The sequence below is a fragment of the Chroicocephalus ridibundus genome, chromosome Z, assembly GCF_963924245.1.
Source record: "Chroicocephalus ridibundus chromosome Z, bChrRid1.1, whole genome shotgun sequence".
Taxonomy (NCBI): Eukaryota; Metazoa; Chordata; class Aves; order Charadriiformes; family Laridae; genus Chroicocephalus; species Chroicocephalus ridibundus.
In genome coordinates this window covers 59,003,607-59,019,483 of record NC_086316.1, presented here as the reverse complement: position 1 = coordinate 59,019,483, position 15,877 = coordinate 59,003,607, and the positions used below count along the sequence as shown (strand labels likewise).

General features: G+C 42.0%; 1 protein-coding gene across 3 annotated transcripts in view; it reads right to left on the bottom strand.

Annotated features, from left to right (window-relative positions):
• Positions 1 to 15,877, bottom strand: part of ARHGEF28 (Rho guanine nucleotide exchange factor 28) — a 130,700-nt gene that overhangs the window by 21,329 nt on the left and 93,494 nt on the right. For 2 of the 3 annotated variants that reach the window (XM_063320101.1, XM_063320100.1), the window contains 16 exons: positions 15,665 to 15,716; positions 15,110 to 15,260; positions 14,888 to 15,009; positions 13,862 to 14,002; positions 13,137 to 13,387; positions 12,108 to 12,230; positions 11,628 to 11,745; positions 10,493 to 10,747; positions 10,088 to 10,164; positions 9,209 to 9,387; positions 8,435 to 8,529; positions 7,404 to 7,586; positions 4,705 to 4,836; positions 3,891 to 3,976; positions 272 to 310; positions 135 to 182 (listed from right to left, as the gene is read on the bottom strand). In XM_063320101.1, coding sequence (XP_063176171.1) covers positions 135 to 182; positions 272 to 310; positions 3,891 to 3,976; positions 4,705 to 4,836; positions 7,404 to 7,586; positions 8,435 to 8,529; positions 9,209 to 9,387; positions 10,088 to 10,164; positions 10,493 to 10,747; positions 11,628 to 11,745; positions 12,108 to 12,230; positions 13,137 to 13,387; positions 13,862 to 14,002; positions 14,888 to 15,009; positions 15,110 to 15,260; positions 15,665 to 15,716 — 2,052 coding nt within the window. The remainder of the gene's footprint in view (positions 1 to 134; positions 183 to 271; positions 311 to 3,890; positions 3,977 to 4,704; positions 4,837 to 7,403; positions 7,587 to 8,434; positions 8,530 to 9,208; positions 9,388 to 10,087; positions 10,165 to 10,492; positions 10,748 to 11,627; positions 11,746 to 12,107; positions 12,231 to 13,136; positions 13,388 to 13,861; positions 14,003 to 14,887; positions 15,010 to 15,109; positions 15,261 to 15,664; positions 15,717 to 15,877) is intronic. The other variant, XM_063320099.1, reaches the window with a different exon arrangement.

Here is a 15,877-nt window from a genome sequence, read left to right as displayed (position 1 = left end):
TGATGGAACTTACTGATACTTAGAGATAAGTATCCACTGACATAATATCTAAAAGTAGGCCAAGAGGAAAATAAACCTTAAGTAGTAATTTATTAAGACTAATTACTCTACAAAGTTAGCAACAGAGTCATCACCTGCATGCTGTACAAGAGACGGGTCAAGTTCTGCACTGATTGTACAATCTAGAAAATAAAAGAGAAGGATTTTCAAAGGTTTGACCACTGGTAACTAAATAGTTACTACATTCTGTCTGGGGTTTAAATAAACTCACCTGTGTCCTTGTAGATCGTGGGAAACTGAAACTTCCTCCCTAAAATAAACACATTGCTTTAAAAAGTAGTTATTAACTTTACAATTGTATCACCTAGGTAATTTTTTTTTTTTAACTAGCAGAGACACTCCTATCACTAATATATGCAGTGCTGAGTCAAACCTTTCTGTGGGTATGTGAAAAAAGACAGAAGCAATAACCTACAAAGACTAATAATTCATCAACACTGGAGTTTCCGTGGAAATCACTAGAGATTCTAAGCACAACTGTAAAAACAGAAATATTTCATCCACAATTTTAATCCTCTCGTGACTAATGCTACACAGAAAAGACACTTCCATTCACTCTTTGTTTACTTGACAGTTTTGAAACACAGTAACCAGACTTCTGTATACACAGCACAGTGGGTTTAGGTTCCTTATAGTCGGAAGGAGCACAAGACTCTTCAAAAACAGAGATGTTAATGTAGCAAGAAGCTAGCAGAAGGCACGATAGCGGGTTATGGCCGATGCTTTAGGTGTGCTGTGAGGGACTGAGCGCAGGCCGCGTGCTCGCTGTACTCTGCACATCGCACCAGCAACTATTGCCCGCTGCCACGAGGCTCAGCCACTGCACACTTTCGACCCTACTCCCTTTTGCTAAGAAGCTTTCTAAATTTATGGGGTGAAGCCACCCGTAATCCCTTCAGCATGAAGAACAGCTCCTCTGAGAAAGATAAGGTGAAACAGTGGAGAAATAAAACACGATCCCCCCTGAGGCTACGCTGAAAAGACTTCCTGTATGATTTTTTTTCATTTTTTTTTTTTTTCAGGGGAGCAGAGGAGGGTTTGGGGAATATTTGCTCTCTTTCTGACTCTCCTAAGTTCTCTACTGAGTCTCATTTTCCACCACAGAAAGCAAAGCAGCTGCTCCATTTAGCTGTGATAACTGAAAATGAAGATGAAAAAGGCCAGGCCCCAAAACACAGCTCAACGCAGACAAGCTAGGGGAAAGGGAGCACCAGCTGTGGCATTTCCTCCACTCCCCTCTCCCTCTCTCTCATTATCTCCCTTCAGTATTCCCCTCTATTTTCTCTCCACATCTTCACCTCCTCCTCTGCGTCTCACTGCACGTAAAATGGCTCGGCTCGGCTGTGAGAAGCAGAGGACTTTGCACGGATGCTTCTGTGCAGCACAAGCACCACCACAAGGGAGCTCTGCTTTCCCTTTGCTGGGTAGCCAAGATGAGAGTAGGCAAGGAGGAAGAGCAGGGCCAAGAGGGAGACGGAGAAGGAGGAGATGCTGGCAGGGTGAGGAAGAGTGAGGGTACAAAGGAGAACCCTCATGTAGAACAAGAGTGGAGTTTCTTTCAGTTTTTGAAGGCCTTTCTAATTTCATAAAGGAGGTGTACAGGGGGATTGAAGGCTTAGCTGGCTTTGGCATGGACAAGGGCTAGCAAATGGCCAGCCCAAGAGCCTGTGGTCTCCTTGCTGCAGGACCACTTGGGCGCTGGGGGATGAGCCCAAGGCAGGTTTAGTTGAGGTAGCCGGGGTGACAGCAGCACTGCAGCTGCACCGCTTCGGCTTCAGCACAAGCCCCGTAAGTCCAGCGGTGTCCAAAGCAACTTATTCAGCTGTTTAACCTGCACTGCCAAGCCACCGCCACCTCCACGTAGCCTGCGGTGCACCTTGGCACCCTAGCTTCCCTAGCACCTTGGCTCAGAGCGATGGAGCAGCACTGGAGATGACGACCGTGACATGCCAGGGCGAGCTGCGGGCACAGTGCCTCAAGACAACCCCCCCGGAGATGCAATTACAAGGCAGGAGCTGAGGGGAGGAGATGGGGTCCACCTCTCAGAGCTGCCCACTTGGGACCCTACGTGTTGCACAGGCAGTGCTCTTCCTTCTGAGCCTTGGTCAGCATCTCACCCCCGAGATGGGGGCTTTTGCTCCGGCTCTTGGCTTCCCAGGTGAGCTGGCCTGAGCCCGGTGCTGCCACCCCACCACCACAGGACTGCACAGCCAGCCACCGAAGGCAGGCAGGAGGAACCTCCTCCGCCCCCCGAAGCCCTTCCCTTGCCTGTTTTGTTTGCTCGTTCTGCCACCTCCTGGTAAGTCTAATACTGACATAGAAATACGCGACATAGGTCTTGCCCAAATACAGGCCAGAACAGAAAAACAACTCAGGGTGGAAGAGTTTGCTGCAGATCTCTCTAGTCCAGCTGCAGCTCAAAGCAGGGCTAGCTTCAAAGTTAGATGAGGTTGCTCAGGGCTTTTTTCAGAAAACCTCCAAGGATGGAGACCCCACAACTTCTCTGGACAACCTGTTCCTGCTTGATCACCCTTGCAGTGACTTTTTTCCTTGTATACAGTCAGAATTTCCCTTGCTGCAACTTGTAACCTAGGATGCTCATCCTTTTGTTGTGCACCTCTGAGAAAAGCCTGGCTCTGTCTTCTCTGTAACCTCATCAGCAATGTTTTCATGCGGAGCTACTGGAACTTTTAATGGGCTAGATCTGAGCCCCTCCATCCTCTACTTGGTTATTTTATTTTCCCTCACCTAGCTTCTGTGCTCCCTCACTGGGACTTTTCATGGGCTTTCAAAAAATGGGCTTTCATCCCATTTTTTCCACACACAGTCTTCTCCCTACTCCCTTCTAACACAGCAGTCTGTAAGTAAGATGACCTACAGCTGAACATGAGGCAAGGTTATAGGGAGATTAGTGTATTAGCAAAAGTCTTCCAGAAATAGCTAGAAAAAAACCTCCAAGGTTTCAGGCACTCAAGCCCTCTTTCGGATCTGGGGCAAAGACAGTATGCTAACGCTAAGTATCTTCTTTTCTAGCAAACTTTGCTTTCCATTTCAAGTCACGTATCTTCTATTCTTGTCTTTCCTCTTTATTCCTTTTGTGGTCCTGCTTCTCCACCTAAGGACTCCACAATTATAGTTCACTTTATCTCCACTCGGTAACTCATACTGCTCTTACTCTAAGACTGCTGCTACATGAAATTTGCCATTCCTAATTTTGCCCAGAACTGACTTTTGCCTCTGCTTTTCCACAGATTTGCTTATGCGTTATAGGACTTTGAAAAATGGGCAGTTTCTCCTCTGTTCTCCAGTTGCTCCATTTTGATTTAATTCAAAATTCTGAAACAAGCTGGTGTAAGACAATCCATCCTATTTTATGTGCTTGCTCTCAGGACGAAGCATAAGTCTTCCTTGCATTAGCTGAGGTCTCTGTTATTGCAGGAGACTTTCATCATCCTGTGAACAGGAGGAGGCAGTAGAGGGAATACTATTGTCAGCTCCATAGATGAATGATGACAGCAGAGAACCAGGCTCTTAATTGGCCCATACGAGTGGTACAAAAACACTGTGGCTCTTATTATAACCCATCAATCTGTAAGCCCGGCAGGAAAATTGTTCTGTGTTTGGATTGCTCATGATTGTGTTTTTAAAATTCATTATTAATTGCAGTGACCTCTATTAAATTGAATTATCTAGATTTGGGTGAAAAGTGCCTATCCCATGCTTTGTGTTTTGGAACAGTCTTTAGATACCCCATAAAAATTTGGACAGCATTTACATTCCAGTGCCCAGAGTGTTATGTGCAACACAGGAAGAAAAATCGGTTACAATACCTTATGCTCCAGACTGGCAACTGCTATTTCATTTTCAGCAGTGGGACTGACTTCGGGTGACTCTTCAGCTTCTTTTATTTCTGCATCTAACAAACAGAGCCACAATAAAATGCAAGAGAAAGGTATCAAAGCATATTCTGACTAGAGAAACAAAGGGCACGCTTTTTCACAGCTACTCACAGGACAGTGAAAATAGAGATTTAAATAATTTGGAGTTACAAAATGGCTTGTAGGCTGGGGAAGAACAAATTTTGCAGCCAGGATGGCACGGGTGGGACAATCCAGTTTTCCTACCTTAAAAATTAGTAGTCTTCCATTTGTGAAAGTTTGGAGATAAGTATAGCCATTATCACTAAAAACACTCTGCAGCAATGGTTTTTCCAGGACTTTATTTGCATTTTTGTTGCAAGAAATCCATGCTACCTTTTACAGCTGAACTTATTGGAATGCCAGTCCTGGTTTTCAGGCCTTTTGACAAAAATTGGCTGACTTGGGAAATGGCCTATACTGCAATATAGATTTCCCGTGGGGCTGAGCAACAGTGATGAGAAAGTGTATGGAGATACACAAATCTGACTCAGTGCTGCTGAACGCAGGAGTGTGCTACAGAAAAGGTGCAGGGGGTGCAAACCATCCGTTTACTTCAACGAAGTTATATGGTAACTCACACTGTCGGATCATTTACCCAAAGACAACGTTTATTACATTATTTTCTGTTGATTTGCCATAGACATAGAGAAAGCTTTCCAAAAAAACAATCCAATACAAATTATTTTAGCAATCTGAATATGTAAAAGCATTAGCTTTTACTCACCGCCAGCAACAACTTCCAAAATTTTGTTATCACTAAATCTGCATTTCGCACTTAACTCCTCAATACTTTTCTCTGATGATGGCTCTGTTTCACTCACTTGTGATGCCATTAGAGCAACGTGGAGATTTTCAACTGCAGAGAAAAACACGCAGAATTACAGGCCCCTTAAATAGCTCCTTTATGCACAAATCAATGACACAGAATCATAGAATAACTTGGGTTGGAGGGGACTTTCAGATGTCATCTATTCCAATGCCCTACTCAAAGCTGGTCAAACTAAACTGGGGTGCTCAGTGCTTTGCACAGACAAGCTTTTAACAGCTCCAAAGATGGAGTCCTCACAGCCTCTCTGGGCAACCTGTTCCAGCTTCTGACCACCCTCAAAGTACGTAATTTTTTCTTTCATTTAACTGGAATTGCCCATGTTCCAACTTGGGCATGTTGTCTCTCATCCTATCACCATGTGCCTCTGCAAAAAGTCTGGCTCCTCTGTATCCTCCTAATAGGCAGCTGAGGACAGCAATGAGATCCCACTCAGCCTTCTTCTCTCAAGGCTGAATACCCTCTCCTCAGATGTCATATGCTCCAACCCCCTAGTCACTTTGGTGCCCTTCGCTGGATTTGCTCCAGTTTGTCAGTGTCTCTCGTTTAAGAGAGCCCAGCACTGGTCATGGCACTCCAGACAGAACTCACCAGGGGTGAGCAGAGAAAGGATCACCTCCCTCAACCTGCTGGCAACTCTCCTTCTAATGCAGCAGAGCCGGGGAGGCGGCTGACCTTTGCCACACGGGCACCCTGCTGCCTCATAGTCAACCTGCTGTCGAGTAGAACTCCCAGGTCCAGTTCTGCAAAGCTATTTTCTATCTACTCAGTGTCCAGCCTGTACCAACACATAGGATTACTCCATCTCAGATACAGGACATTGCACTTGTCTTTGTCAAACTTCTATGGGTTTATCTTAGCCCATTTTCCCAATCTGTAGAGGTCTCTCCAGCCCACTGGTCATCCCATTTCATTTGGTGAAAGCCACAAATTTGCTAGCAGCATACTCAATCCCCTGGTTAACTTCATTAATAAATATGTTGAACAGTACTGGTCTCAGGATCCATCCCTAAGGAATTCCCTGATAACGTGTTGCCAGCTGGACATCTTATCACTGATCCCTACCCTTTCTGCCCAGCAGTCCAGCCAATTTTCCACCCAGTTACGCAGTCTGCATCTCACCAATTCAGCTGTAAGGATACTACAGCCAGTGGAGACGGTGTCGAAGACCTTGCAGATGCCAAGGTAAACAACATGTATTGCCCTCTTCTCATCATAAAACCCATCAGGTTGGTCAGATACAATTTGCCCTTGATGAATCCATGCTGGCTGTTCCCAGTCACCTTCTTCCAGCAGGATTTGCTCTATCACTGTCTCAGAGACAGCTGTGAGGCTATTTTGTAGTTCCCTACATATTCTTTCTTGAAGAGGGTTGTGACGCTTGCCTTCTTTAAGTGATCAGGAACCTCTCAGGAACAGCCTCACAATGACACTGCCCAGCTCCCTGAGCAGCCTTGGATTTATCCCATCTCATCTCATGCATTTGTGCATATCCAATTTGCCTAAGCACTCCCTAATTCTACCCTCCTCTACTGCGAGCAGTGCTTTATTCCTATAGAGTCTGCTATTAGCTCAGGGACTCGGTATTTCTGTTCTGGAAAATGATCCCCACAAATTGCCAACAGTCTAAGCAATTGTAAATTCCTTACAATGTGCTGAAGAGTCCTGAAATCCAAGACATCATTAACAGTAGCATGAGAGAAAGTGAAGAGGCGGAATTAGGTGTGCAATTACAGTCTGCCATTTTACCTAAAATGACATTTAATATTGCATCACCGACGTATATTCCCTATCCAAGTTTTATCACCAAAACACTCTCTGACTACATAATGATTATGGATACCAACCTTTGCTCCTTTATCAGTTTAAATGTGGTTATTAGCCCACAGCTCTCAATTCAGGTTATGGTAAGATCTTGTAGTCCTTCTCAAAGAGCATATGGCTCATGATGGGTATGTCTCAGTTTACCAGGACTATTTTCAGCCAGTTTTAGCAGGATTTTAGCTGAACTTCCAACTAGGCAAGGTATCCACAAATACCATTCTCTTCCTTCCTTTGGAGGATGGCACTATAGGTAGTACAAGGCTCTGTCTCTTAGATAGTAAGCAGAAAAAACATGGCTCCTACAGCAATTCTGGCAGGTGTTTCTTGGCAGATCTGCTAAGATCATCTTCAGTTTGGTCTGTGTATGACCCTGTACCACCCTGATCTGTCATCAAATCAACTAAGGTAGGTGAAAGTCAGGCACCAGATGCAGTATCATACTGCACCCTGCGATCTGCTTCACAGGGCTGTACTGCAAGGACAGCTAAGGAAACAATCCTCAGGTGCAAACTAACACCATGTCCCTGCCTGCTTATATATGATTTTATGCACTAAACATACCCCTTTTCTTACAATCTGTCAGGTACCATCTTATGCATCTGAGAAGTATAAACTTGAGAGACTTCTCTTCAATGCCCTTTGCCAAGTTTTGACACTGCCAGTTCTTGAGACTTGACAAAATCACAGCACAAGGCAAGACAGCTGTACTTTGTCACCTTGAATTATCTGCCCACATGAAGAGCCAGCAGTCCACCCTTCCCATGCAAACTCACCTTCTCTGAGTGCTGCTGCCAGAAATAAAGCAGCCTGTGGAGTTTCTCCAGAATCAGGTTTAATAAGGAGATGAGGTTCTACACGAACACCCTCAAACCCATATATATCTCCCAGTTCTGCACAGATATGCAACTTCTCTTCCAAATAACTACAGATTTGCTGGTCCTGGTTACTCAGTGATTCTGTCAACCAAAAGTGAACACCGTATTAATATTTTTTATCCTGGAGACAAAACATGTTCCCCATTCACCCTTCTAATCCTTTTGCCACATAGACGTTGCTAACTCAAACTAGGCTTTTTTTAAGCAGCCAGGAACCAAATTCATCCTATAGTCTGTCCTAGTGAAAGCTGGCACAGACGCTGGCAGAGGGCCAGGCCAATGTCCTACCCTGATAAGGTGGCGTTGGCTGCGCTCTGGGGCCCTCAGCTACCTCCTGTTGCACCCACAACGACCAATGCTGGAAAAGCACCTGACAGCCAGAAGATGCGCTGATTCAGTGCCTCAGCATCAAAGAAGAACACCTCCTCTCAGCAGAGGATGCCCTTCCCTGGGGCTCTCTACAGGAAGGACATAGCTGGAACTTCTCACAGGAGTATAAAGATATGGAAGTTAGGTACCTGGGGAACCAAGTAAGCAGAATTTATCCCCATCATCTACATTTTCAGATAAAATTAAGAGCAGTAAAGGATTAAATGCCATAAACAAGCACAAAGCCACCCAGTTACTGAAGATTTGTGGTATTTCCACAACCATGGAACTACCTGGCCCTGATGCTAATCTGAGAAATTCAGTGTTTATTCTGAACATCTGATTCATCTTTCTTTTTCTTTTTTACTCACAGTAATGTCACAAAAATATAAAATGTTTGGAAAAAAACATTCTCTTTCAATAAACTCACATTATAGCATCAGACCACCCCAGCTTTCTCCACTGTTACTCTGCCTCTCAAGCCACTCTGAACCCACCAGCCAGTATGGGCACATCATTCATTCATCCTGAACTCTCATGATGCAGGAAAGGTACCACACCTTGACATTTCTGAATTCTGTATGCTTTGGCCTCAGCAATACGTCTATCCTCATCAGATTCACTCATTTTTCCTTCTTCTTCTTCCTCTGGACAACTTCAAAGAGGAAAGACAAACAAAGGTGAATAAAGCAAAATCTGCATAGCATATATTCATCTTCAGTACAGTGTTGCGTTCATAATAAACAGAACACCACATCAGCATCAACTTTTGCTACAATCCAGAAGAACGCCATTTGTCTGCTTCTTTAAAAAGCAGTAACTGGACACAAACCAGACTGAAGGAATCCTTTTAATTCTGGTAAGGCTGCACTGTGCAGCAAATGGGTGGCTGGCCCTCATGCAGGTTTGCTGTCCTAAGGATAACCATGTGCCCCATGAGGAGCAATGATTTCCCTGCCATTCTGAAGGAGCTGGCACCAAGATAAGAGGCACGATTGGGGATTTCCCCAAAACGGTTCTTTGGACACCTGCAGGAGTCTGGAAAGCATCCAGTGCCAAAGGCAAAGGTGAGGGAAGCTTACAATGGCTAGTAAGGGCACCTGATGGGGAGCAGAAAGGGTCTGCTGGTTCAGTATGACACCAGAAGTAACATGGGAATTCTGGCAGAGGTGATGGTGAGGGTCTGGGAATCCTGAGCTTAGAGGAAAATGCAACCTCACAGGATGGATGCAGTGCAATGCAGAACAGAGAGCACGTGGCCACGAATATCCCACCAACTTCCCATCTGCTTTGGACTGCCAGGATGAGAACAAAAGCTTTTTTTTTTCCTCTACCTTTCCACTGCATCTTGAATATGCCTCATCCAGTTGTTACGCTCCTCTATGGAGCTGGTATGAACCTCATACATCTCAGGCCCTGCCGATGAAGCGCTAATCAGAAACATTCCCCTTTCTTCATTGGCTACTTCTCTTACAATGAGCCTCTGAAGTGAGATGACTGAAGGCTTCTGGTCCTGGGGGAAACAGCCACAGCACATACAAATAATAAATTATTCTCTTATAAAACATCACACTTTTAGAAGAGCATAATTAATTATTTCAATTAATTGGATTAATTCTAGTCCTGGTATAGTCAGACTATGTATATTCTCACCAGGTTTAAGAGTTTTGAGTATTCAGACATCTTTTTAAACTATTTTTAAAAATACATTATAGTATTTATGTACAAGGAAAGGATTGGGTATGTGCTAAAAAGTAAATCCCAGAGATTCAATGATACTGAGGCACAGTATCCATATCATGTTTGTATTTATATAGTTTGGGAACTTTTCTCCATGACCTTTCATACATTTTATGCATGCTTACTACTACATTTGCAGTTGAAATTATTATTCTGTTTTGTTTTACAGAACCTGAAGTTAAAAAAGGTTATTTTAGATAATTGAAAGAGCCTGCTCTACTTCCTGCCTTCATAATCAGATAAGTCCTGACACTAAAAATATCATTCTGTTATTTTCATCCTTCTTATTTAGTTTTTGAAAATAAACGTCATTTTCCATATACTGGCATATTACTGTTCTGAATACACTACCAGGATTTTAGAAAAAAAACCAAACACATTATGTGGGCATAACCTAGAAAAGGACCTAATTTTCAAGAAATGCACAAATAAAAGTGCAATGTGTATATTCAAACACCTGATAATATACTTACCACAGCTGCAAAGATGTATTTTTGGTCCTTTTCTTGTAAGAACAGTAGCATATCAGTTAGAAGCACCGCTAAGATGTCTTAAAATGAGAAAAGGAAAATAATGTTTTTTAAATAAAACTATTGCAATTATCATTAACTTCCTCTTTTATTGTTAAAAAGATATGCAGCTGACAACTTTGTATGTGAACTTGTCTTCTTACCCAGATATACAGTGAATTACACACAAACCATGGCAGCTTCTGGAACGACTCTTCTAGCAATTAGTGCAATATTCTCAATACCATTACCTCAGAAATTTGTGTTTGCAATACAGTATAATAAAGTATTTTCATTCTTAAACCAAGCAATCTTCACATGTTATTTGCAAATAAAGAGTTAAAGGACTTTACTGCTCAGATGGAATACCTTTGAAGCGACCAGTCGCTGTCTTCCAGTACACTAAACCATCATGAAGAAGAATCCTCTCTTTCCTCATCAAGTCTTGCTTCCTAAAGACACGGCCATTTTTCAACTTTGTAAATGTTTTGTTTTCAGTTCTGCTGAGAATTTTAAATAGCTTTCGCTTTTTCTCATATTCATTCACTTTCAAATCTACTGCTGCAATCACATCCTTAATTAGAGAAAGGGCTTTGCATAGGTCTTTATGTTCTTCTGTTCCTTCTGTATGAAGCAAAAAATAAACAACATTATAGTAGCCAGCATATTCAAGAGAAGATATCATTCCTTACTTTCTGGGATCAATCAACATGATGCAAAGCTTAAGTTGATAAACATGTCATTTTAATCTGAATCTGGCAATCAATTTACTAGAAATATTAGAGGCATCTACCTTTGCTTGACTTGCCTATTAAAAGATGGCAGGTAACCTCAGATTTATTCATTAGCCAAAACAACACATTGAATAGTTTCTGACATATTTATGAGCTCTTAGCATTTAAGAAGTTTTACTGGATAAGTAAATCATGTAGTATATTACTCTACTGGCTAAGTAAAAAAGAAAAAAACCCTTGAAAACACAAAGGGTTTGCATTTGGATATGCAACTTTCTACAATGCTCATTTATTGCCCATGTGGGTGGCAATATCTGCAAGTTATTAGTATTTCTAAAATGCTCTACAAAATTCCAGATGTCATTCAAGCTTTGTTTGAAAAACTGGATAGCAATTTACGAAATGTTTGCCTAAACCCTGCTTACAAGAGACTCCACCAGAATTAATTTCATAGAAGGTGCAGATGCATGCCTGAATTAGTTCCCATCATCTAGTCGAGATCTTTTCCTAAAACAGGTATGCTTTTCTGAACTTCTATGGTTTACCCAGCTGGAACATTCGAAATCGTCACAGCCCAGCCTTGACAAAGACTACATACACCACGCACCCTGCTTAGGTGACATCTGCCTGAACAGTAGATACCTTCATTGCCCTGGTTCTCTACAGAGCAAGTGAATTTCATCTTTTGTTAAATTGCAGCAGTGTATATTCCTTATGTTAGAAACGTGCTAGGATCCCAGATGTGAAGCAACGCTTCAGCTTTTATTCACCTTTTGTGTATTGCAATATCCTTTCAACCAGAACAGGGTATTTGGTGATTCTCTGGGTGACGAGCAAAATGCACTCCGGGATTCCTTGGCGTCGTGCCAACAGGCTACTATTTTTCAGCTGCACAGAAACACATATATACCTTAAGTAATAAATGCATATTAAACCACCAAGTGACTAATAGGAAATATGACCTAAATGCATTAGAATAAGCTAAAACAAAATGCTGGATTATCTGAACCATCCCCAAGGAACAGCTGCTGCCCTGAGGGGTGAGGTGTACTATAACAGGAAGATGTCTGTAATATACACTGGATGCCAAAGCTTTCTAAAATTTGAAAGAAAAATGTAATCTATCAGCTTACTGATAAATTTTTATTAGCTATATTAGAATATAATTTCAATCCTAAATCTAAGTAAAAGCTACATAACTTTTTCCCGAGCATTTTGTCAATAGGGATCACATTTCCATGTAAACTTACTTTAATAAAATTCTGGAACTTCTTGTTTTGTTGCAGCACTTTGAATAGATTAACAGCTTCTTTCTGATGGCTGCAAAACTCTCCATATATTTTTTTCATTTTAGTTGCATTTTCCTCTGAAAACTGAAGAAATTAGTGAGTGAGTTGTTAACATCGTACCTAACAGGAAAGCGTACACCTTTAATTAATGTATTTTGTACAAATACGGAACTTTTATGCTACCTGTTTCTCAGGTTCTCTGAATGTCACTAACAGGTCCTGTCACTACAGAATGAAAATGGGCTAGCTGTTTTTAGGAGCAAGAGGGGGAATGCAGGCTGGAGAGAGCAGAAGCGACCTCCACTACAGTCTTGCCAATAACAGCTAGAACCATTATTATAACAGTGTTTCCTTCACCTCTTTGCAAACACAATGCCTTTGAGGTTTATTTGCATTTGTCTGATCTCCACACCACATCTAGGCAAGATAACAGTTCAGCTTCTTTATTTCAGTGGAGTGAAAACTGACTGACTGAAGGTGAAAAGCCACACTCTCCTGAATGTACGGAACTGCGAGTGTGACCAGAAAGCAGTCAGTTTGCTCTTCTACAGCCACCATAAAAACACTCTGACCACCTCCTCTCTAGTGAGCAGCAACTCAAGAAGCACCGTGCCGGACGGCTACAAGAAATGAACGGGTGGTTTCTTTTCCATCATCAGTCAATTCTTCACAGCTCTGCTCAGCTGTTGTGAATCTATTGCTTCCATTTTTTGTAGTCCATGGTATTCTGCACAGCCTTCTACTGTGAACAGGACTAAGTTCATCACTTTCCTTGTCACTTGTACCATATAGGTAGAAATTCATCCCACATTCAACAGTTACCTATCAGTAATGATTCCCTGTCATTGCTGTTTTACCCTGCAGTAACCTGGAAGGGAGAGTCTTTGAAATTTATGAGGCAACCATAGCCATCTTCTTGCCCACAACAGTTTTAAATTGTTTAATTTGGGAACCTTGGTCATAAAGGATTAACAGAGTTGATGCCCCTACCTGCTGCACAAGGATATCTCCAATTCTGTTGATGACGAAATTACGTTCGCTTCCTGCCCCACATGATTCCTGCCGTCTCTCCTTCATTCTGCAGAAGAATTGCTTGTGCATCTCCAGTAACGCATCTAAGCAGGGGAATATTCTATCCACTGTGCAGTGGTCCAGCTGCAGTTCTTCCTTCATACCTTTCCTGAATATTTCAGACATGATGAAGAGGGTATGGATGTGATGCACTTCTGTTTGTATCAGCTCTGCAATATAAAAGAAAACACCATAGTATATAGTAATAACTGGAACATTCTGCACCCCTTCTAAGACAGACTTTAGCAACATTCAAATATACAGTCATAATCATTTTTTCTGTGTGAACCTCAAACCTAATAGATTATGTCAGCAGGAAGACTTAATTTATCTGGCTCTGTCACAGTTCTCTCACCTGCACCCCACTGAACAAACGGGCATTGCAACTGCTTGAGCTGGGGATTGGATGTGGTCCCTTCCAACCTCAACTGTTCTGTGAATGAGGCAGACATATCTCTGGTAGTCACTACTCTCCATTTTCTTAGCTCTAGGACACATTGTACTCTGTGATAAAAATGTTCTTTGAACCTTCTTATTATTCTGAGTTGAAACACTCATTCTTCTGGACATAAAACATGTAGGTTCCCTCTCTATTTTCTAGGTCAAACCATGTTCAAGCCTACAGAAAGCTTTGAAATACTGACCGAAAATGACATCTTGCCTCTTGATGACATCCTTCTCTTGCTTGCTGCAGAACACTGGATCCACAACAAGAGACCAGGACTCTGCTTCAAACTCTTGTGCATCTGTGCAAAGATCGCTCCACTGAGAAAAATCCACATCATCTATGACAAAACATGTATCTCATTAGCACCAGGCATATGAACAGTAACAGAAGTCCCTTTGCAGATGCAGATCTATTCATATAGTAAGGGGAACACAGGACAGGGATGAACTTTAGACAAGGCTTCTGCAAACACTGGCAGTGGCTTTACAACAGAGAAGCTTGCCAGATGTCAGTATCATTACCAAAGTGTTGAAATGCAAATGTGACGGCAGGGGAGGAGAATAAAAATAACCGCCCTTCTTTCCTCAGATTAAATCCATTTTATCCTTTTTTGCTTGAAGAAACCTTTTAAAATGTAAAAATAAAACCCAACATTTTCAAAAGGGTATGTCCAGTGAGAGATACCTGCACCATCCTTTGTGAACGAATGCCCTTCAGCATTGAAATTCAGTCTCACACCTAGCTACAGAAAAAGCCTATTCCTATTCACTTCACAAGGATATGTAGACGTTTTAGGAGGGCAGTTCCCCAGTGGGAGGTAAGATTTTGGGGCTCCTGAGGAAATACAAGTGATGTAGGTTTATGTTTTGCAATGTACACTGCCAATGGAGATGATTAGATGAGTGCAGAAGAAAAGTATGTTGCTGTTCTAGTTCTGCAAGGATGCCAAACACATTTAGCCTTGTTTTTTTAAAATGGTAACACCATACAAAAATATTCTGAAAGTTATCAAAGAGTTAGTTATGAGGAAGAAAGGAAAAGTTGTATTTTAAGATTAATGTGTCTGATTGTATCATATTAATGAGGGACACAATTGTAATTATCGAAAATAGGTGCTCTTCTTTTAGCAGATGAAGTGGCTTCCTGTATCAACTAAGGAGTTTTTATATTTTGTACTTTCCAATACTGATTATAAAATGCAACATCTGTGCAATATTCTCACCTTCCATCATAAAAGAATCCATTGAAGAAAAGGTCCCTAATGCTTGTAGCATCTCTTCGGATCGTGACTTGGACCTCCAGGTACTAGTCTCAGAGTCTTGTTCAGAAAATGGCATAGATCTTCTACAGAAAAAAAAGTATCCCACATTTATTTAATGGCTTCAGTTTTCCTAGAAATGCTGAATGATGTATTTAGCATAGTCCCTCAGCAGCTGCTCTCTACCTTTCAAAACTGGCACTGGGAACACTTTTGGACAAGAAGAAGTGGGACTGTTGTGAGGCTTCCCTCCTTCCACCACACAGGCTGACAGGCAAAGGGGTAGAGGGATACACAGGGACAAGCACCGCCTGTGAAATATCACCAGGCAGGAGATCTGCAAGGCAAAGCACAACACAGCATTTTGACAAAAAATATAGAGTATATCATCAACAGCACATTGGTATTGAGAAATGCTATCTGATGTTCATAGTGACCTATACTAGGTATCAAGAATGTCCATTTGCCATGGTACAAGACTGTGATGCTGTCCCACAGAACACAAAGACAAGCCTGTGGGCAAACTGGAATAGCTCTGGCATGGATATTATTGAGAAGAAAACAATCTCAAACCATACACGCCCTAACGTTGCAACCTGAACATAACAGGGCGAAAAAGCACAGGACAGAACTGACTACTTTTGAAACACACAAATGATGTAGGAAAGTTTGTGTTGTCAATCCCATGATTTTTAACCAAGGCTTAACTTAGAAGTGCTAGGTTTACACCTCCTAACTTACTTGCTGCACCAGCTTGGGGTTTGTTTTTAGTATGGTATCTCTTCTGGGATTTCTGAAAAAAAGAATAATTTTATGAAATTGCAATGAAATCATAGTTGATAACATACTGCATAGTCAAGTCAGTAACTCACTCCCATATATCATCACGCAAAAGGGCTTCAAGAAAGTGGTCCTGATTTCTGCCAGTAGCTAATAAATTCAAGTTTATTAGTT